Source organism: Labrus bergylta, chromosome 20 (genome assembly GCF_963930695.1).
Source record: "Labrus bergylta chromosome 20, fLabBer1.1, whole genome shotgun sequence".
Taxonomy (NCBI): domain Eukaryota; kingdom Metazoa; phylum Chordata; class Actinopteri; order Labriformes; family Labridae; genus Labrus; species Labrus bergylta.
In genome coordinates this window covers 23727173-23749138 of record NC_089214.1, presented here as the reverse complement: position 1 = coordinate 23749138, position 21966 = coordinate 23727173, and the positions used below count along the sequence as shown (strand labels likewise).

Sequence of the window (21966 nt, the reverse complement as noted above, 5' to 3'; positions counted from 1 at the left end):
GACTCTGTGTGTTTGTGAACTCTGCAGCCTGAAGCGACCCAGCAGCATCAGGATCCGTTTCATTTAAAGAGAAACTTCCAGGTCTTCTTTCAAATGTTATCTCTCTTTTAAATAATCAGACTCCTGCACCTCTAGTGTGAAACAAAGACAGAAGATCAATAAAGAATCTATCTCTTGAAAAAAGAAAGATGCTAAGTATTCTAGGAGTCCCTCTGACTGCTCTTTGGTCTGGCGTGGATTTATGGCGTGCCCTGTTGGCGTGCCCTGTTGGCGTCCCGTGGCTCTCCTTGGCAGTGATTGGCAGTTGGTCTGGTGTTGACTCCTGCTGAGAGGGGAGTGTCTTGCAGGGAATTAATGTCTCAAAGACTCTTCATGATCTCAGTCGTGTGTTTGGATTAGAGAGGAGGACTTCAGAGCATCCAAACACTCTGATAAGGACCGGCTCAGGACAGGGCGTGGACGGGCTGTAGCCCCCTCTGAGCGCCGACATGTTCAGCAGGCTGAAGAAGTTGATCCGGGCTCCGGAGCCTCCCCCTGCCCAAGCTGCTCCCTCACCTCCTCCATCCCCGGCTGCTCCTGCTAAGGTAAGGCATGTCTCTATCAGACCAGTTCCAGACTTTAACTCACCTTGATTCACCTGGACTCTGTTCAGTCTGCTGCCTAAACATACCTGCACCTTAAATTAAGCAATCGATCACGTTTCATTTAAAAAACAACAAATCAGAAGGTTTCTCTATATGTCTCCAAACATCCAACCAGATGCAAGCTCTGAACACACGAGTCGTTTCAGGTGAACAGCTGAACAGGTGAGAGCAGAGATCAGGGAAAGCTTCTGAAGCAGATCGGCTGTGATTGTTGATCTCTGCAGGCTGCACACACACAGACACACACACACACACACAGACACACACACACACACACACACACACGCACACACGCATACACGCACACACGCACACACACACACGGACACAGACACACGCACACGCATACACGCATACACGCACACACACACACAGACACAGACACACAGACAAACACGCACGCACGCACGCACACACACACACACACACACAGACACACACACTCATGCATACACACACACGTACACACACACGCGCATACACACAGACACACACACACACACACACACACACACACACACACACACACACACACACAGACACACACACACAGACACACACACACAAACACACACACACATATACACACACACACGCGCATACACACGCACACACACACACACACGCACACACACACACACACACACACACACACACACACACACACACAATGGGCCTGCAAGCTGCATAGGCACGGCTATGACCCTAAACGGAAGAAGTCCGAGTTAGGATGGATTTAAACGTGGACACTTTGGATGAGTGTTTTTCAGCCGGTCTTAACGCTGTGAGGGGTTTTGTCTACATGTAAGTCTTTGAACCCTGTAGGGGCCGTGGACCAGCAGAGAGTCCACTCAGTTTAACTTTTTAATCTGCATTGTTTCCGAATAAGCGGCAGGTTTACTGTCAGCCACCGTAGCTGTTCCCCGCTCTCCATCTGCACACTGGAACCTTTGTTGTGTATTTACAGGCGGAAAAGCCCCCTGAGAAGAAGGATGAGAAAGAGCAGCCAACGAAAGAGGAGGAGAAGAAAGAGGAGGTGAAGAAAGAGGAGGAGCCTAAAAAGGAAGAGCCAACAGGTGAGAAGTGTTCTCAAACTGAGGCGCTCTCTTACATAATCTTTAATTCTTTCAACCTGCAAGAAGTAAAAAGGCTCCATTGGGATGATTTCCCTTTATAATGTTGGTGTTTAACTGAATTATTCTATGTTTTCTACCAGCTCCTGCTGCAGCTCCTGCTGCAGCTCCTGCTCCTGCTCCTGCTCCTGCTGCAGCTCCTGCTTCTGCTCCTGCTGCAGCTCCTATTCCTGCTCCTGCTCCTGCTGCAGCTCCTGCTGCAGCTCCTGTTCCTGCTCCTGCTCCTGCTCCTGCTGCAGCTCCTGCCGGTGCAGAGGGATCTAAAGTGTAAGAATGCCTCTTCTTGCCAATTTTTCTTGCTGGGATAGGCTGATGCAACGAAACTGTGTATGAGATGTGGACGTGCTCAGTTTGAAATCACATGCTGGTCTGCTTTGAAGCCGAGCGTTGGTGTTTAGTTTGGTCTTTGTTGCTGGAAGTGATCATGTAGTGAGCTGGCATCCAAAGCAAACAGCAAGTGTACAAAACAGAAGCCAATGCTAAACTTCCGAAAACTACAGTTCCTTGAGCGTCCACTTGAGGCCATCTGCCAAAGCTAAGAAGTTACTTTTAGGTCCTATATTGAAATTACATTTTGTACCAACAGTAATAAGCACCATTAGTGTTTTAGTCTCTTTAGCTCATCATCATTCAAAAGTTATAAACCATCTGTTTGGATTATTTGAAGGATGGGTATGTTGTAGTTGTTTGTCAGGAGGCTAAGCCCCGCCTCTTTGCCTGTTTCTAGATTGATCACCAAGGGCCTTTCAGGTGGGCGCAACGTGTCAAGCCAATTCATTGTCTATTGTGTTGCTCCACGCAAGAGTGTATCACCCAAACTCGCCCTGAGGATTTCATGAACACACCCTCTTCTTCTCTGCTGCTCGTCTCCTCCTCAGCAGAACAGATCAGAGCTTTCTACTTATTAGTGGACAGAAACAAATACTGCGCGTCCAAAAAGTAACTTTTTTCCCGACTATTGTTTCGGTCACCTAGCAACGGGCGCAGTTGCTTTTTGGTCGTGTGTGCGCTCCCCTTCTGCTCTGAGCCCTACTCCACAGCAAGCTCAGCTCGCTCCGCCTCACAGCTGAGAGGCACTTTGGCTTCATAAGCCTTCATCAGTGATGTCACTGAGACACACGTCCATGTTTTCTAGCATCATTAGCTATAGTGCTAGCTTGTTTTGCAATAAGCATCCATTATTCACAGTAGCTGTTTTATGAATGGCGAGCTAACTTCGGTTAGCCTGTGATGTCTTTAGTAAAGAGAGAGATTTCTCAGATCGCCATCGTAGCAACCTGTCAAGCCGAGGTAGCCCCGCCCTAACCCCTCCCCCTCCCTCTGCTCTCTCAGCAGCTCTGATCTCTCTGAGGCTGCAGCCCAGGACTCCTAAAGAAGGAAAGCAGATTAGGAGCTTAGCGTTATGACTGAGTGAGAGCGAGCAAAGAGACTCTTTATTTATACTCTACAGGATATATTTAGAGGTGTTCTTGTGCAAACACACATTAGTTGAGTTAGAATTAAACTCTCTAAGAAGTTCAAATATTTTATCTTTGAGGTTAACTAAGAAAAAGAAATCAAAGCTGTGTGCAGCTAACATCTTATAACAGTTTTGATAAAAACAGGAAAGACACTTTTACACTCTTAGGCTGTATATAAGAAGGACGTCATCATCTGCTTTCTTAGAGTCTGGAGTCACTACATCATGTCGGTCTCCCTCTGGAGTTTAAATTCATGGTGTGACTGCCCGTCTCTGAGTGACGTCTGCAGGCGTATCGTGTGTTCTCTGGTGGGACATAGACAGCTGATCTACTCGCCCAAATCCACAAATGATCTGAAGTTAACTTCCTCTTCTGTGTCTCTCAGCATGTCTGACTCTCTCCTCGATGTCCGACTCTCTCCACGATGTCAGACTCTCTCCTCGATGTCTGACTCTCTCCTCGATGTCCGACTCTCTCCACGATGTCCGACTCCTTCCTCGATGTCCGACTCTCTCCTCGATGTCCGACTCTCTCCTCGATGTCCGACTCTCTCCTCGATGTCCGACTCTCTCCTGGATGTCCGACTCTCTCCTGGATGTCCGACTCTCTCCTCGATGTCTGACTCTCTCCTCGATGTCCGACTCTATGTCCGACTCTCTCCTCGATGTCCGACTCTCTCCTTGATGTTCGACTCTCTCCTCGATGTCTGACTCTCTCCTCGATGTCCAACTCTCTCCTCAATGTTCGACTCTCTCCTCGATGTCTGACTCTCTCCTCGATGTCTGACTCTCTCCTCAATGTTTGACTCTCTCCTTGATGTCCGACTCTCTCCTCAATGTCCGACTCTATGTCTGACTCTCTCCTCGATGTCCAACGATGTTCGACTCTCTCCTCGATGTCCGACTCTCTCCTCGATGTCCGACTCTCTCCTCGATGTCCGACTCTCTCCTCGATGTCCGACTCGATTTCCAACTCTCTCCTCGATGTTCGACTCTCTCCTCGATGTCCGACTCTCTCCTCGATGTCCGACTCTCTCCTCGATGTCCGACTCTCTCCTCGATGTCCGACTCTCTCCTCGATGTTCGACTCTCTCCTCAATGTCTGACTCGATGTCCAACTCTCTCCACTGTCCTGTCTCTCAAAGAGAGGCAAAAAGGACTCTTTTTAATCTTCAGCTTTATTCAGCCTCTCTTGATTCAGAGTATTAGAAAGAATGATGGTTTAAACTTTTCTTCTTCTCTGTCTGATTAACTACTCATGTAGCCGGTTTTCTCAGCAGTAAATTGTGATTTCTAATCACTGATTTAATTTCATGTTTCTTGTGATATTCTTCTATTGTCAGTGAAGAAGCTCCGCCCCCTCCTGTGGTCTACTTCCGCAACACAGACGACACCCTCCGAGGTTTGATCAAGAACTTAAGAGAGCGAACTGCAGTGCTCAGAGAGAAAGCCATCGACCCGTACGCCACCTCGCCAGAGATCACCCCACCTGTCAGTAAGTACAGACAGGTACACGCCCACATGTACACAGAACACCTGTCAGTAAGTAGAGACAGGTACACACCCACAGGTACACAGAACACCTGTCAGTAAGTACAGACAGGTACACGCCCACAGGTAGATAGAACACCTGTCAGTAAGTACAGACAGGTACACGCCCACAGGTAGACAGAACACCTTTCCAGTAAGTAGAGACAGGTACACGCTGTAATGTTGATGACAGCTTTAAGTGAAGCAACAACGCCATCTATGGGTGTCACATTTATATACAGCAGTCATGTAGCACAGTCATGGTTAGTTAGTCACTGTTTGTGAATGTAACCGGCAGCCTCTGGATTAAAAGCATATACATTGCTATGTCGTTGTCCGCCTGTCTCATCTTGGGGTTTTACAAACATTACATTGGCGACGAGGAGTAGAGGAAAAGACGCAAAGAGGCATTTTTCAGTGAAAGAACAGTAATCTGGACAGACGGAGACCAAGTTAATAGCGACCACGAAGCTAAAGCAGAACAACGTGACTGTACAACTTGGATAAAAACTAGCAAGCATGGCTGCCGCAGCACACGCAACTCTACCACCTTTCGACACAGAAACGGATCCTGGATCTATTGGACCACGGTGGAACAAATGGGTGCAAAGGTTTGAGAATTATGTGACTGCTATGAACATTACTGGAGACGCGAGAATTAAAGCATTTCTGTTGCATATCGCAGGAGAACGTGTGCATGACATATATGACACGTTAGCAGCACAGGATGATAAATATGCTGACGTGCAGGAGAAGCTAACTGGCTATTTCTCTCCCAAGAAGAACGCACAGTACCAAGTCTATATGTTTAGAAAAGCCATGCAAGAACCAGGAGAATGTCTGGACAATTATCACACTAGACTGAAGATGCTGGCTAAGAATTGTGAGTTTGCAGATACTACGGTGGAGATAAAAACTCAAATAATACAGTGCTGTACGTCATCCAGGCTGCGGAGGAAGGCACTGAGGGAACCAAATATGACTTTGGATCAGAACGTCACATCACTCCCACCATGGACGACGTGATACATGAGTTAAATGGAGCTACGGTGTTCTCTAAACTGGACCTGAGAGCTGGATATCACCAACTAGAGCTGCATCCAGACAGTAGGTATATAACTACATTCACGACTCACCTTGGATTGAGGCGCTACAAAAGGCTTAGTTTTGGCATATCTTCCGCTGCTGAGGTGTTTCAAAACACCACATGTCAAACACTACAAGGTCTCTCTGGCGTCAAGAACCTCAGTGATGACATCATAGTCTACGGCGCTTCTCAGAAGGAACATGACGACAACCTAAGAGCGCTGTTCCAAAGACTCAAAGAAAGCGGTCTCACACTTAACCGTGAAAAATGTGACTTCAACAAAATCCGGGCTTCAATTCTTCGGTTTTGTTTTCTCAGCACAAGGTGTTTCAGCTGACCCCAAGAAGGTCGCTGCAGTTCAACACGCTGCAGAACCACAGACTTTCAGTGAAGTCAAGAGCCTGCTGGGCATGGCCAATTATTGCTCCAGGTTTATAAAAGACTTTGCCTCTATCTCTGAGCCACTCCAGAACAGCAAGCTGCATTTCAAGCATTAAAGAACGGTCTAACAAGTGACACAGTTATGTCATACTTTGACCCAAGCAAAGAGACTGAGTTAGTTGTGGATGCTAGCCCTGTCGGACTGGGTGCTATTCTCAGTCAAAAGGATGAAAAAGGAGAAAAGCATATAATAGCGTATGCTAGTCAATCTCTCAGTGAAGTGGAGAGGAGATATTCACAGACAGAGAAAGAAGCTCTGGCCATTTGTGTGGAGTTGTGAACACTTCCATCTGTACATTTATGGTCATCCTTTAACTCTAGTAACTGACCACAAAGCTCTGGAGATTATATGGAACAACCCAAGATCAAAACCTCCTGCCAGAATTGAGAGATGGGGACTAAGACTTCAGCTCTACGACTTCAAGATGGAGTACAGAAAAGGAGCTGACAACCCTGCTGACTACATGTCCCGTCACCCCATCCGTTTTGACACAGCTGACAACGCACGTGCAACGAAAGTGGCAGAGGAGTATGTTAACTTCATCGTGAGTAATGCGATACCAAAAGCTATGACACTCGCTGAGATCAAAGCTGAGACTCTTAAAGACACAATCCTTCAAGAGGTCAGTGAGTGCATCAGACACAACACATGGAACAAAATGGACAAGTCATGTAATACAGACATACTAAAGCAGTTCAAACAAGTTAGCAGTGAACTATCAATATCACATGACTCAGACATCGTACTGCGGGGGACTAGAATAGTTATTCCCACTTCCCTACAAGAGAGAGTGCTACGGTTAGCCCATGAAGGACATCAGGGAATTGTTAAAACTAAAACACTACTCAGAACCAAGGTATGGTTTCCAGACATAGATCGAAAAGCAGAAACAGCAGTACGCAGTTGTCTCGCATGTCAAGTCAATACACCAGTTACACAGAATGAGCCACTAAAAATGTCAGTTCTACCAGAATCTCCATGGCACAGTGTGAGTGCAGACTTCTATGGACCGCTCCCAACGGGAGAGTATTTTATTGTTGTCATAGATGATTACACACGTTATCCAGTTGTCGAGAGTGTAAGCTCAACTTCGGCAAACACTGTCATTCCGGTCATAGACAAGGTCTTCTCAATGTTTGGGATCCCCAGAGTTGTAAAAACCGATAATGGACCGCCATTCAACAGTGATCAGTTCTCCCAGTTCGCAGACTATCTAGGATTCGAACATCGCAAGATCACACCGCTTTGCCAAGCCAATGCTACAGTTGAAAGATTCATGCGGACCCTGGGGAAAGCTATCCGTGTTGCGGACACACAGGGAATGCACTGGAAACAACAACTGAACATCTTCCTACGTGAGTACCGATCCACACCTCACAGTACAACAGAGAGCTCACCCGCTGAACTTTTATTCCAACACAAGATGTTCACGAAGATTGCTTCATTCACTCAAACACCGAGTAACAGTACAGATTCTGAAGTGAGAGCAAAGGACAACAAGGCTAAGGACAAAATGAAATCTCATGCTGACTTTCATCGTCATGCCAAACCACACATACTTACTCCAGGGGACACTGTACTTCATCGTCAGCCCAAGAAAAACAAGCTCACCACACCATACAACAACAAGCCATACACTGTGACCAATACCAAAGGCTCCATGGTTACAGCGGCTAGAGATGGGCACTGCATCGTCAGGAATTCTTCATTCTTCAAGAAGATACCACCACAGCTACTGGACATCTCAGCTGATCCTGATGACGAAGGTCGTGAATACAGTGAAGCCTCTACAACCACAACTACACCAAGATACCCCACACGACTCAGATGTCCTCCCACATACTTGAAGGACTACAAATAAACAATTGCTACTTGAAATGTGTGGAGTGGAGAGACAATGACATTGGAATACCAAGATGGACAGTTTTTGTTTATTTCTTAATTTCAATTATTCTATAGTTTAACAGTTAAAAAAAAAAAAGAAAAAGAAAAGAAAACAGCAAAGTAGAACAGTTAAAAAAAGATTAAAAATATTCTGTTATCAGGAAAGTTTTGAAGCATGTTTGAAGAGCAGGTTCAGTATAGCAACATTTGCATTATTTTGTTTCTTTGTTAAAAAAAAAAAAAAAGAGCAATGTAATGTTGATGACAGCTTTAAGTGAAGCAACAACGCCATCTATGGGTGTCACATTTATATACAGCAGTCATGTAGCACAGTCATGGTTAGTTAGTCACTGTTTGTGAATGTAACCGGCAGCCTCTGGATTGAAAGCATATACATTGCTACGTCGTTGTCCGCCTGTTTCATCTTGGGGTTTTACAAACATTACACACGCCCACAGGTAGACAGAACACCTGTCGGTAAGTAGAGACAGGTACACGCCCACAGGTTGACAGAACACCTGTCGGTAAGTACAGACAGGTACACGCCCACAGGTAGACAGAACACCTGTCGGTAAGTACAGACAGGTACACGCCCACAGGTAGACAGAACACCTGTCAGTAAGTAGAGACAGTTACACGCTCACAGGTAGACAGAACACCTGTCAGTAAGTACAGACAGGTACACAGCCACAAGTAGACAGAACACCTGTCAGGAGTGTGTGTGACTCACCGCCTCTCTCTGTCTCCTCTCACAGCTCCTATCCTGAAGAAGGAGGACTACATCAGGAAGAAGGAGGAGGAGAGGATAGCAAAAGAAGAAGCGGACAAAAAGAAGGCAGAAGAAGCAGCGAAAAAGGCGGAGGAGAAGAAGAAGAAGGACGAGGAGAAGCGGCTGGAGGCAGAGAAGAAGGCGGAGGAGGAGAGGCTGGCGGAGGAGGCCAGGAAGAAGGAAAAGATCCTACCCGACATCAGCTGCTCCTGCTTCGACGTCCTCTTCCGTCCAATCGAGGAGTTGATGGACGTTACGCTGGGGACTACCATCGACCCTTTCACAGGTGGGGCAGCACACCTGAGATCTAACACATTAAAAAAAAAACCTGAACGACTTAAAACCTGTGTTTCTCTCTCTCTGCAGATCGTCGCTACATCGCCTGGTTGACTGTGGTGGCGGTAGCCTACAACTACAATGCGTGGTTCTGCACGGCCCGGCTGGCGTTCCCGTACCACGGTGAACACGTCAACCGTTACTGGGTCGCTTGTGACATCCTCAGTGACTTAGTGAACGTTATCGACATCGTACTTTGGCAGCCACGGCTGCAGTTTGTCAAAGCTGGAGACATTATTGTAAGTTTCAGCTTCAGTTCACTGAGTCTGTGTTGGGTTGTGTTTGTTCTTGAAGCAGCCTAATGGGTCGGGCTGGAGATCTACTTCCTGTTTAACCTTGAGTTCAGAGACACAACCAGCCGAGTCATGACTGTTCACATATGTGACCATGCACTAGATGTGTTATAGGAGGAGGCACTAGAGGGCACCAGAGAGCTCAATAATCACTGCCATCTTTGTTCCTGCTGTTGTGTTCACTCCCCTCTGACTTTACACTGCCCCCTATTGTTCATGTGCATACTGCAGTTTGCGTCTTTTTTGCATTAATCCTGCAGGTGTGCACAGTCAAGGCTCCAAACTACGGTGGCCGGTAGGGGTCACACGCTCAGCAACTGATGAAACGACATACATTTAGAAAAACGTGCAGCATATATAGAAACGCTGCACATCCAAAAGCAAATGCAAACTACCACAACCCTCTCTTTCTCTCTCTCTCTCTCCCTCCCTGGACAAGCTGCCTGTTGGGGGGGACAGCTAGTTGAACATTGTTGATTTTTGTTTGTTTGCTGTTGGTGAGACAGTGATCTGTCAATGAAGTAAATAAAGGTTTTTAAAAACCTCCCTCCCTCTCTCTCTCTCTCTCTCTCTCCACCCCCCACAGAAAGACAGAGCCATGGCTAAAGTTCATTATCGTAAATCTCAAAGGTTTAAGGTGAGACTGTTATTTATTATCAGACGATGAAACAGGATTATTTAAGACCTTCATGTAACTTTCTTCTTCTTTTCTTCCTCTCTGTGTAGATTGATATAATGAGCATCTTACCTTTGGATCTCCTCTGTCTCTACTTTGAATTCTCCTCTGTGTACAGACTCAACCGCTTCATCAGGGTATGAATCATAAACATCATTTATATTTCTCAATAAACACAGACAGATTTTCACCTGATCTATTTCCTCTCTCTATGTCTCTGTCTCTCTCCTCTCTCTCTCTCCCTCTCTCTCTCTGTGTTCAGATCGACTCGTTCTTTGAGTTCAGCGATCGACTGGAGAGCATCATGGCCAAGGCGTACATCTGGAGGTACACAAATAAATATTGGATTACGTCATAAAGGTCCACTCAGTGAGATGTGTAGAAAGTGAAATGATTAAGGTATCTTACTATCTGATCAGACATTAAGGAAACATGCTATGTTGAAGTGCTGGCTTCTCTGACAACAATGCAGCAGCCAGTATGTCCTCCTTCTAACTTTAGATTCTGCTCCTGAATGCTCTGGATTTGTTTGGACCAGAGAAGGTAGGCGGGTTTAAGGCGATCCCCATACAGCCATTTTGGACGACCCTCGGTTTGCAGTTATGAGAGCAGTTATCAGGTCAAACCAACAGTAATCACCTGATCTATCTCTTCTCTCTCTCTGTCTCTCATTCAGAGTGATTCGGACCACAGGTTACCTGCTCTTCATGTTGCACCTGAACGCCTGTGCGTACTTTGTAGCCTCGGTGCATCAGGGTCTGGATACGACCACGTGGGTTTATAGCGGAAAGGGCTCAGCGTACGTATAAACCAAACAAACATCAGGATGTCCTCGTGTGTAAACAGAGACTCGTTTCCAGATGTTTGTGTGCAGATTTCTCTTCATTTTGATTCTGAGTGTTTCCGTCCTCTCTCAGGTACCTGCGCTGTTACTACTTTGCAGTTCGCAGTTTGATCAACATCGGGGGTCTACCTGAGCCTATCACCACCTTTGAGATCACCTTCCAGATGTTAAACTTCTTCATCGGTGTCTTTGTGTTCTCCAGTCTGATTGGACAGGTAGGAGGAGGGAGGGGTTTAGAGTGATCTTTCCCTGAAGCACCTCTTCAGAACGTTAACGTCCAGCTTTCTTCTTCTAAGATGAGAGACGTCATCGGAGCAGCCACAGCCGGTCAGACTTATTTCCGGGCGTCGATGGACGGCTGTGTGGCCTACATGAACACCAACTGCATCCCAAAGCATGTCCAGAACAGAGTCCGCACCTGGTACAACTACACCTGGGCCGCTCAGGGCATGCTGGGTAAAACTCCTGGAGGAGGACTCAGGAAAGATCTTCAGACATGTTGATAAAATGTTCTGACAGCGTGTTTCTGTCTCCCCGTGGACTGCAGACGAGTCTGAGCTGCTGGATAAGATGCCTCTGGTGATGAAGACCGCCATCGCCGTGGACATCAACCTCGCCACCTTCCAGAAGATCGCTCTGTTTCAGGTGAGCTCAGAACCTCAGATTTGAACCTCCACCTGTTAGTTACAGAAGATGACATCACTGAAAGTGTTTACTTTGGAAGGTCATACACACACCTGATACTCACCTGTTCACCTGTTACTCACCTGTTCACCTGACATTCATCTGTTCACCTGATACTCACCTGTTCAACTGATACTCACCTGTTCACCTGTTACTCACCTGTTCACCTGATACTCACCTGTTCAACTGATACTCCCCTGTTCACCTGACATTCACCTGTTCACCTGATACTCACCTGTTCACTTGATACTCACCTGATACTCACCTGTTCACTTGATACTCACCTGTTCAACTGATACTCACCTGTTCACCTGATACTCACCTGTTCACTTGACACTCACCTGATACTCACCTGTTCACTTGATACTCACCTGTTCAACTGATACTCACCTGTTCACCTGATACTCACCTGTTCACTTGACACTCACCTGATACTCACCTGTTGAGATGAGATGAGATGAGATTCAACTTTATTGTCATTACACATATATAAGAATAGAGTAACGAAATGAGGTTTGGCATCTCACCAGAAGTGCAAATAAGCAGAAAATATCTTATTGATCTTATTCAATATCTTATTGAATATCAACTGATATTCACCTGTTCACCTGATACTCACCTGTTCACCTGATACTCACGTGTTATCCTGATACTCACCTGTTCAACTGATACTCACCTGTTCAACTGATACTCACTTGTTCACCTGATACTCACCTGTTCAACTGATACTCCCCTGTTCACCTGACATTCACCTGTTCACCTGATACTCACCTGTTCACTTGATACTCACCTGATACTCACCTGTTCACTTGATACTCACCTGTTCAACTGATACTCACCTGTTCACCTGATACTCACCTGTTCACTTGACACTCACCTGATACTCACCTGTTGAGATGAGATGAGATGAGATTCAACTTTATTGTCATTACACATATATAAGTATAGAGTAACGAAATGAGGTTTGGCATCTCACCAGAAGTGCAAATAAGCAGAAAATATCTTATTGATCTTATTCAATATCTTATTGAATATCAACTGATATTCACCTGTTCACCTGATACTCACCTGTTCACCTGATACTCACGTGTTCTCCTGATACTCACCTGTTCAACTGATACTCACCTGTTCAACTGATACTCACTTGTTCACCTGATACTCCCCTTTTTTCCCGCCCGTCTCTCCTGCAGGGCTGTGACCAGCAGATGTTGGTGGACATGTTGCTGAGACTCAAATCCATCGTGTATCTCCCCGGAGACTTTGTGGTCAAGAAGGTAGGTTATTATCAGATCATGTTTATAACACATAAACATCGCACAAAAAGTAAGGACATTTGTGTTTGGTAGATTATTTCTTTGGTGTAACAGTGTTTCTTGGCAATAAATCTTATAGCGTTGGAAAGCTGGTTTATTACCCTTTTAAATGTTGCCACATTTGTAAGGATCATGCCTTTGTGGGATAAACAGCAGGGAACCTGTGTTCTCCAACTGTCATAGGCAGAATCTGGACTCAGCAGAACATAATGTTCCTCCACATGTTCTGGTTCCAGTGCACGTGTTGCAGACACCAGAACAAACGGGCCTGATGGTGAAGGGCAGTCATAGCAGGCCTCCTGGCAGCCCAATGAGAGTGGACATAGGCTGCGTGCAGTCTGTTCCGGATTGTCTGGGTAGAGAGCCATCGGCTATATCGTCCTGCAAATCTTGACTGCAAATCTCCAACCCACATACTTAGCTCTGCTGCTTATCCCACAATGCATGTTCCTTACAAATGTGGCAACGTTTAAAAGGGTAATAAACCGGCTTTCCAATGCTATAAGATTTATTGCCAAGAAGCATTGTTACAACAAAGAAATAATCTACCAAACACCAGAGGTGTAAAGAGTACTAAAATATTCTACTCAAGTAAAAGTACTGTTACTATAATACAATTTTACTTAAGTACAAGTAAAAGTACCAGTTTTAAAATGTACTCAAGTAAAAGTAAAAAGTAACTTGTTTTAAATGTACTTTAAGTAAAAGTTACTTAGTTACTTTTTTTTAACAACACATCTCTCCTGTGTAGTGCAAAAAGGACGAGAGGATATTAATCTCAAAGTTTTTTTTTAATTAAAGGCAAATCTTTACAAAGATTTATCTTTTCAGATAAACATTTTCTTTTCTACCCCATTGACAAAAACAAAGTATAAATAATGATGGATAATTTAATATCAAGACTTATATGTTCAAGTAATGAGCTGTTTTATGAAGGGAAATGTTTAAACTCTAAAAAATACTAAAAGGGTCTTTGTCTCAATCATAGACAGTGTATTTTAGTCTTTTTATTTTTATTATTCTGAGGCTGCTTAGTCTCAAATGCAGCCTCAAAGGCTGATTTAGCTGCAACTAAACCTGAGATGAAAGATAATCCATGTATTGTTTTAAAATGAACCTGTATGAGCTTAAATATTAGATGTGTTAGTCACTGTTTGTTTACCTATTAGCTACTGAAGCTTCTAACTGAATCTGTTTGTGTTGAAGTATTTATTTTCACACATATGACATTTGTTAAGTTGTTGCAACTTATAACACCCAACTTCCTGATACGTCGGCTTCAAAATAAAAGCATATCACAGAGATGTCAATAAGGGACTTTTATTGTGAAAAACATTCCGGAATTAAATTTGTTTATCGCTCGGAGCTGCAGCGGAGATACAGTGGCGATTCTCTACAATGCTGTAGTGAGAAACAGCATTCTCAGCCACTTCTTTGCCCATGAGTAAGAACCACAGCCAACTTATGTTAATCATCTTGGACTTAAGACAATGAGACATCAGTCTATAAACACCTTCAGCAGGTAGACCCGCTGTAGTGGAGGTGCTTATCCGTGCTGCACTAGCTGAAGTGGCACCGAGCCAAGAAAAGGGTCTCGCTCTCTCTCTCTCTGTCTCTCGTCGCTCCTGTGCGATGAAGGAACATCATTCATAGCAGGTCTATTTGTTTTACTCAGGATGTGATTTAGAATGTACCGAATTACAATACTTAACAGAAAACCTACTTAAGTAAAAATAAAAGTACAGATTTTAAAAACGACTTAGAAAGTAGCAAGTACACCAAAAAACTACTCAATTACAATTCGTTACTTTACACCTCAGCCAAAAACAAATGTGTAATGAGCGCCCTGTGCTGTGCAGGGAGACATTGGTAAAGAGATGTACGTCATAAAGAGCGGAGCGGTGCAGGTAGTGGGAGGACCTGACAACAGCATCGTGTTCGTCACGCTGAAGGCCGGCTGTGTGTTCGGAGAGATCAGGTGAGTCTGCAGACTGAGACACGTTGAGATCGACTCTCATTAGTGCGTGTGTGTGTATCATTCTTCATCTCAGTTAGGCGATGACTCTGACTGTGATGATGGAGGACAGTTTGTCTTCTTGTAATAACTTGACTCATTGGAGACGCTCAGAGTGTTAAAGTGTGTCTGAGGACAGACAGCTCTCATAAAGCAGCCCTCCATGCACTGATGTGTAGAGGCGCTGCTTGGGGCCCCAGACCAGTAGGTACCCATGAAGGCTCACAAACATAAACAAGGCAATGTTCAAATGTTTTCAACGACAGTATGAAACCTCTCTAAGGGCGTCCCGTCTGACAGCAATCACTCTAGTGGCCCTACTGAGCAACGCATATCTGAAAACCAAAGTTGGCCAATGAGAGTCAACAAAGAAAAGGAGAGGAACAAAAAAAGGAAGAGGAGTACGCGTGATACCAGCAGACATGATGCTGATGAACGCTGGTTGCAGGGCCCCCCAATGGAGCCCCAACAGATTTCAGAATCGCTGCAGATGTCTCTGCTCTGCACGCTCATATGTTTTATGTGATCACAAGTGTAGAGGTGTGTTTGTGTATTCTCTGAAGATGAACACGTATTTCTATTCTTATTGGATTTTGTTTGACTTGAATCCTCTTATTAGCTGCTGTAGAATAAAGATAGATATCATGTCGTTTTTGTAAGTTCAGTTTGTATTTACTGTTCCTGTGAGTACCTGAATAAGCTTCCTCTACCTACAGTCAACTCTTTGTCCCAGATATTATATGATATATGAGTGTATATTTATTATATCTGTATCTGGGTCGCAGTTTGCTGCAGTCCGCTAAAGACGGAGGAAACAGACGCACAGCTAACGTCAAAGCTCATGGCTTCGCTAACCTCTTTGTCCTGGAGAAGAAGGACCTGTTTGACATCCTGGTCCACTACCCCGAGTCTCAGAAAGTTCTGGCCAGGAAGGGACGGTGAGTCTGTCTCAGCTGTCTGAGCAGCACAGAGTCTGTTACAGTCCAGTTTAACCTGCAGAAACCTCACGTTTCTGTGTGCGTGTGCATGTGTGCGTGTGCGTGCGTGTGTAGGAAGCTGACCAAAGCCAAAGCTCCTGCAGGAGCGAAGGTGGAGGAGAAGCCTAAAGGTCTGGCTATGTTTGGAAACAAACCACCGACTCCGAAGCTGCTCAAAGCGTTCGGAAACTTCCGGAGAGGATCCGTGATGGATAAACTGAAGGTACACAACATTCTGCACAATGATCGAATCAGACTGAGTCACATCAGGACTTTATAAAATGTGTCTGTTTGTTCTTTGTCCACAGCAAAACGCAATGGAGCAGAAGTGAGAGCTAAGGAGTGACACTGTCAGCTGCAGAGATGACTGGACAGAGTTAAAAGGTCAAAGTGTCAGAGCTCCTCACAACATGTCTGTGAAGTTTCTTGTTCTAAATCCACTCTGATCCTGTATTTGATCATGTCTATAAACCCCTCTATTTCAGCCCTGCTCAGAACAGGCTGTTTCTGTGTCTGTACCTTTAAATATGTAAATGAGCTGTGTCTGACCACGCCCCCTCTCTGGAAGGACTTGGGTAAGAAGGCAGACTCAGAGGGCAGAACAAACACCTAGCTGTGGGAGTGTCACCCACCTGGGGGAGGGGTTACTGCCCTTTGTGATGTCATGAACAGAAAATCTCCAAACGGCCTGTTTGAGCACACATTTTCTGAAAAGTGGAGCATAATATGAAGTATAATATGTGACCGTTAAAGATGATCTGTCAGATTCTGAAACATGTTTTAAAGTGTGTGAATGACCTCAGAGGTTTAGTCCTGTTAACCCTCATCAGTGTCTGTTTTCATAATAAACTAACGTCAGACGTTTACGACCATGTGTCTCTCCTTTGTTAGAACACGATGAACTCTTGTCTGACACGAGCTGAACAGCTGAGCAGCAGCACCACCTGCTGGTTAATGTTTCCAACAGTTCAGCTGATCATGACAGAGCTGTACTCTTCACAGTAAGGATCATCTTTGTAGTGAGTAACAACACACAGACGGCTGTTATTGAGTGCTGATAATAAAAGACACAAAACGCTTTATAACATGATGGCTAATTAAAAGAGCAGTGTAACATGAATTCATGATGAAGCTGCAAACAGAGAAATAAAGTCTGAACACTGTCCAAGGGTCCAGATCGAAACTGCTCCTGGACTTCATCTGTCTGACCCTGACGGACTGAACGAGACCTTCATGTAACAGCAGAGAGTCCTCACTCTGCAGTGACCTGAACAACAGGAAACCTGCCCAGTAGGACCCAGTATATGTGACTGGGAGTCTCTCTCTTGTCCTCTAGCTGCAGATCTTCCAGAACTTGGTCTGTCTGTCGTCTCCTCCTGTGATCACTGAGCTGCACAGCTCATTCATCCACATGGTCGTCACGGCGCCTGTGTACAAAACAAACACGTCACCATGGATACATTTCATTAAGTAATAAGATAAACAACATGTAACATCTCATACTCCATGATTGACTCCATTCGTGTTTTCTTTTAGGTCTCACACCAGGCAATCCGTACCGTGCCTAAGCACCCTTCACCCCTAAAGTCCAGTTCCTTTGAGAAGTGTGAGCGCTCCGATCCGTGATCAAGCTCGCTACCCTTCCTCAGCACTGGCACGCTTGGAAGAGGTGTGCTTCAGCACGGTACGGTCCTGGAGCAGTGTGAGTGCAGGCCAGCAGGGGGGGGCATCGTGTTCCAGCATGGCCGACACTCAAGGAACTGCAGGATTTTACACTTCAGCATCAGCTTCATTTTTCAAGACTGGAGGTTGCTGCTTGGCTTGAATGCACTGAACCAACGCGCTCTGAGCGTGTTTGTGTTTGTACAAAGAGGGATGGCGATGTGAGCAGAGACTAAATGTTAAATAAAATACAAAATAAAAGATATGTAGAGATTTTCTCTGCATTGACGAGAGGAGCGATGGTTGTCTGTAGCTGTTTAGTTCAGTTCTGTCAGACTCACAGTACAGGTGTGCGTCATATCTCTTACATATGTTTTGTAACATCCAGGCCAGAAGGGGGCAGTAATGCACCTGAAGTCAGAGTGCTGTGCTGGTTGTTGTTCTCAGAGTTATACTCTTCAGCTGTCAGCATGCTTCATGGTAAATTGTCTGGCAGTTAAGATGGTAAGATTACAGACTAAATATTTATGATATATTTAAAGAGCTTCTGGGCTGTATGTGTCAACCCTGACTTCAGGGAGACGGTGCACCTAAAGGGACAAAATGTATGCTCTCATTTCTGACTTTATGCATCTCGTCCTATTTGACGTCTTTGCTTGAATCAGAACCGACTGAAACTCGTCACTGTGTGATAATAATTGTCTTCTTTATGAGTCGTCTGCCTGCTCAGCTGTCAGAGATCACATGACTCTTCAAATGACGGCAAGCCGCAGAGTGTGTCGCTGGGATCCGAACCTGAGTGAGCCGGGATCCTCTTGGTGACGGTGTTACTGATCAGATCCCACAGCAGCAGATCTCCAGACTGACCTCCTGCCAGCACCCAGCTGCCGTCCCAGCAGAAACACCTGCAGACCACAAGGTGTTACATCATCATCAGCTGTACCAACAACCTTTCAAACACAGACGTTTAAAACCAGGAAGTGAGTCTGTGTGTGACCGTCCCTCTAAACTCTATTGAATCTGTACGATGATAGAAAGTGACCTCTGCTCCTCGTCGGCCTTCACTGAAGAGATCACCATCCCCGTCTGCACGTCCACCACCTTCATGCAGCAGTCTGCTCCGACGCTCAGCACATGGCGGCTGTCTGAGGACCAACAAACAGAGTCAGTGTCAGCTGTGGGCTTCATGTGACTGAGGCAGATCCTTAAAGACCATATATAGACAAAGTTCCTGAGAACACAAGCTCAATAAAAGATATAAAACTATAGGTTTTACAGAAATGTAGAAGTGATATAGAAGCTGAGATTATGTTTAGACTGCGACGTGTGCAGAGCAGGAAACAGCGTTCAGTCTCTGATACGTGTAAAGCGGCGCCTTCAGCACCCGTTGAAGCTGGCTCCGTTGGCTCACCTGGACTGAAGGCCGTGTGGTGGATGTTTCCTGAGTGACAGTGGACCTGCTGCAGGGCGCTGAAGCTGCTCATGTCCCAGATGGAGACGGTCCCATCTTTACAGCCAGAGACCAGCAGGGTCCCCGTTGCACTCAGAGAGATGGTGTTCACCTGCACAGGTGGAGCATGGAGAGGAAGTTACCACATGGGGAAACAGGACAACCCCCCACCCCCCCCACCGGATTGTTGATGGACGGTTTGCCTCCCCCCACCCCCTTGCTCCCTATCCCTCTTCCTGCATCTTATCACATCTCTCCCCCTATCCCTTTCCAACCCCGGCGCAGTCTAGGCCTGTGAAGGCTGTTTCTTCATGAGCAGGGGATCCGGCCGAAAATTTCTGCCTTTTAATAAGGCAGTTTTTTCTTACCACTGTAACTTTTGCTGCTTTGCTAAAGTGCTCATGATGGATAGGCCGGATCTTTGTAACATAGCAATAAGTAAGGTCTTTTACCTGCTTTTTGTAATATAGCAATAAGTAAGGTCTTTTACCTGCTTTTTGTAACATAACAATGAGTAAGGTCTTTTTATCTGCTCTTTTGTAATGTTAACAAACAAAGAGTAAGGTATTTTACCTACTTTTTGTAAAGTGTCTTGAGATAACACTTGTTGAGTTGACGCTATACAAATAAATAAATTGAAAATAAAAATTGAAATTGAAGTGCGTTTTTCTTTAAAGGTGAAACTTGACTTCACATTACAAACAGCTCAAACAACAACCACGCTCTGAACACATGTCCTCCGTTTGAAGGTAGGAGGTCGAGTCTGAACAACATTCAGTCAGGCGTTCTCTCTCACCCCGGCATCGTGCTCCAGCTCTGACAACAAGTCAAACTGAGATCTCCTGTGATTGGACGAGCTGTCAGCAGGACACCGCCACACCTGGGAAACAAACCCAGCACGGAGCCTGTTAACACAAACACACCTGTGTGCATGTCCTCTTAAAGGCACAGTGTCACTGATTCCTCACCTTCACCGTGGAGTCCCAGGACGCCGTGTAGAGCCGCTCATCAAACCAGCACACCCGACTGACGGCGTCATCGTGACCCATCAGAGTGTCCTGTCTGCGTCCGAACGGGACCGAGTAGAAATACCTGAGGAGGAGGAAAAGGAGGGTCAGGGGGGAGGAGGGATCCCTTATGAAACCCTTGTGTTTGTAGTTTCTCACGTACACGTTGTTGTCCCAGGACGAACAGACGACCGTTTGACCATCAGCCAGCAGCAAGCACGACGACAGAGCCTGAAACGAGGACGCAGCTTTAGACATGACATCATCAATCAGAGACGCGACATCATCAATCAGAGACGTGACATCATCCATCAGAGACACGACATCATCAATCAGAGACACGACATCGTCAATCAGAGACACGACATCATCAATCAGAGACACGACATCATCAATCAGAGACACGACATCATCAATCAGAGACACGACACCATCAATCAGAGACACGACATCATCAATCAGAGACACGACATCAATCAGAGACATGACATCATCAATCAGAGACATGACATCAATCAGAGACACAACATCAATCAGAGACATGACATCATCAATCAGAGACATGACATCAATCAGAGACACGACATCATCAATCAGAGACACGACATCATCAATCAGAGACATGACATCAATCAGAGACATGACATCATCAATCAGAGACATGACATCAATTAGAGACACGACATCATCAATCAGAGACATGACATCAATCAGAGACATGACATCATCAATCAGAGACATGACATCAATTAGAGACACGACATCATCAATCAGAGACATGACATCAATCAGAGACATGACATCATCAATCAGAGACATGACATCAATTAGAGACACGACATCATCAATCAGAGACATGACATCAATCAGAGACATGACATCATCAATCAGAGACATGACATCATCAATCAGAGACATGGCATCATCAATCAGAGACACGACATAATCAGATGTGACATCATCAATCAGAGACACGACATCATCAATCAGAGACATGACATCATCAATCAGAGACACGACATCATCAATCAGAGTCATCAATCAGAGACATGACATCATCAATCAGAGACATGACATCATCAATCAGAGACACGACATAATCAGATGTGACATCATCAATCAGAGACACGACATCATCAATCAGAGACATGACATCATCAATCAGAGACACGACATCATCAATCAGAGACATGACATCGTCAATCAGAGACGTGACATCATCAATCTGAGACGTGACATCATCAATTAGAGACATGACATCATAAATCAGAGACATGACATCATCAATCAGAGACGTGACATCATCAATCAGAAACACGACATCATCAATCCGAGACATGACATCAATCAGAGACATGACATCATCAATTAGAGACATGACATCATCAATCAGAGACATGACATCAATCAGAGACATGACATCAATCAGAGACACGACATCATCAATCAGAGACGTGACATCATCAATCAGAGACACGACACACAAAGCGCTGTTCTTCCCCGCTGGCTCAGCTGATCCCGCCTCTCCTCTGTAAGACCTCTGAAGACGGGACAGAGGGGGTCACTTCGTCCCCCCATTATGCCCAAAGTATTCAGATTGAAGGAGAAACGTCACAGGGGCGTAAACATCACGGCTTGAAACGGCGCTCTGAACAGCTCTATACAGGCGTTAAAGAGGAACAGATTCATACCATGTTAGAGAAGGAGACGCTCCTCTGAAAGTCTGTCAGCTCCCTGGAGAACATTTTCAGAGTGGAGTCTG

The 21966-nt window shown here is 45.3% G+C and overlaps 2 protein-coding genes across 3 annotated transcripts in view; one reads left to right on the top strand and one right to left on the bottom strand.

Annotated features, from left to right (window-relative positions):
- The first annotated feature begins 60 nt into the window (after positions 1 to 60).
- Positions 61 to 16531, top strand: cngb3.1 (cyclic nucleotide gated channel subunit beta 3, tandem duplicate 1). Its single transcript, XM_065948713.1, has 18 exons — positions 61 to 584; positions 1612 to 1720; positions 1861 to 2044; positions 4580 to 4731; positions 8935 to 9234; positions 9315 to 9523; positions 10164 to 10214; positions 10304 to 10390; positions 10516 to 10580; positions 10930 to 11052; positions 11171 to 11312; positions 11394 to 11553; positions 11645 to 11742; positions 12972 to 13055; positions 14954 to 15072; positions 15894 to 16046; positions 16161 to 16308; positions 16394 to 16531. Exons 1-18 carry the CDS (start codon positions 489 to 491, stop codon positions 16415 to 16417), a joined length of 2304 nt encoding a protein of 767 aa, XP_065804785.1. The 5' UTR covers positions 61 to 488; the 3' UTR covers positions 16418 to 16531.
- Positions 16532 to 17127: 596 nt separating this feature from the next.
- The window catches only part of nsmaf (neutral sphingomyelinase (N-SMase) activation associated factor), a 15986-nt gene continuing 11147 nt past the window's right edge, over positions 17128 to 21966 (bottom strand). For both annotated transcript variants that reach the window (XM_020656967.3, XM_020656968.3), the window contains 8 exons: positions 21896 to 21963; positions 20368 to 20435; positions 20166 to 20289; positions 19994 to 20077; positions 19159 to 19309; positions 18790 to 18892; positions 18543 to 18652; positions 17128 to 17512 (listed from right to left, as the gene is read on the bottom strand). In XM_020656967.3, coding sequence (XP_020512623.1) covers positions 17418 to 17512; positions 18543 to 18652; positions 18790 to 18892; positions 19159 to 19309; positions 19994 to 20077; positions 20166 to 20289; positions 20368 to 20435; positions 21896 to 21963 — 803 coding nt within the window. In that variant the 3' untranslated portion in view covers positions 17128 to 17417. The remainder of the gene's footprint in view (positions 17513 to 18542; positions 18653 to 18789; positions 18893 to 19158; positions 19310 to 19993; positions 20078 to 20165; positions 20290 to 20367; positions 20436 to 21895; positions 21964 to 21966) is intronic.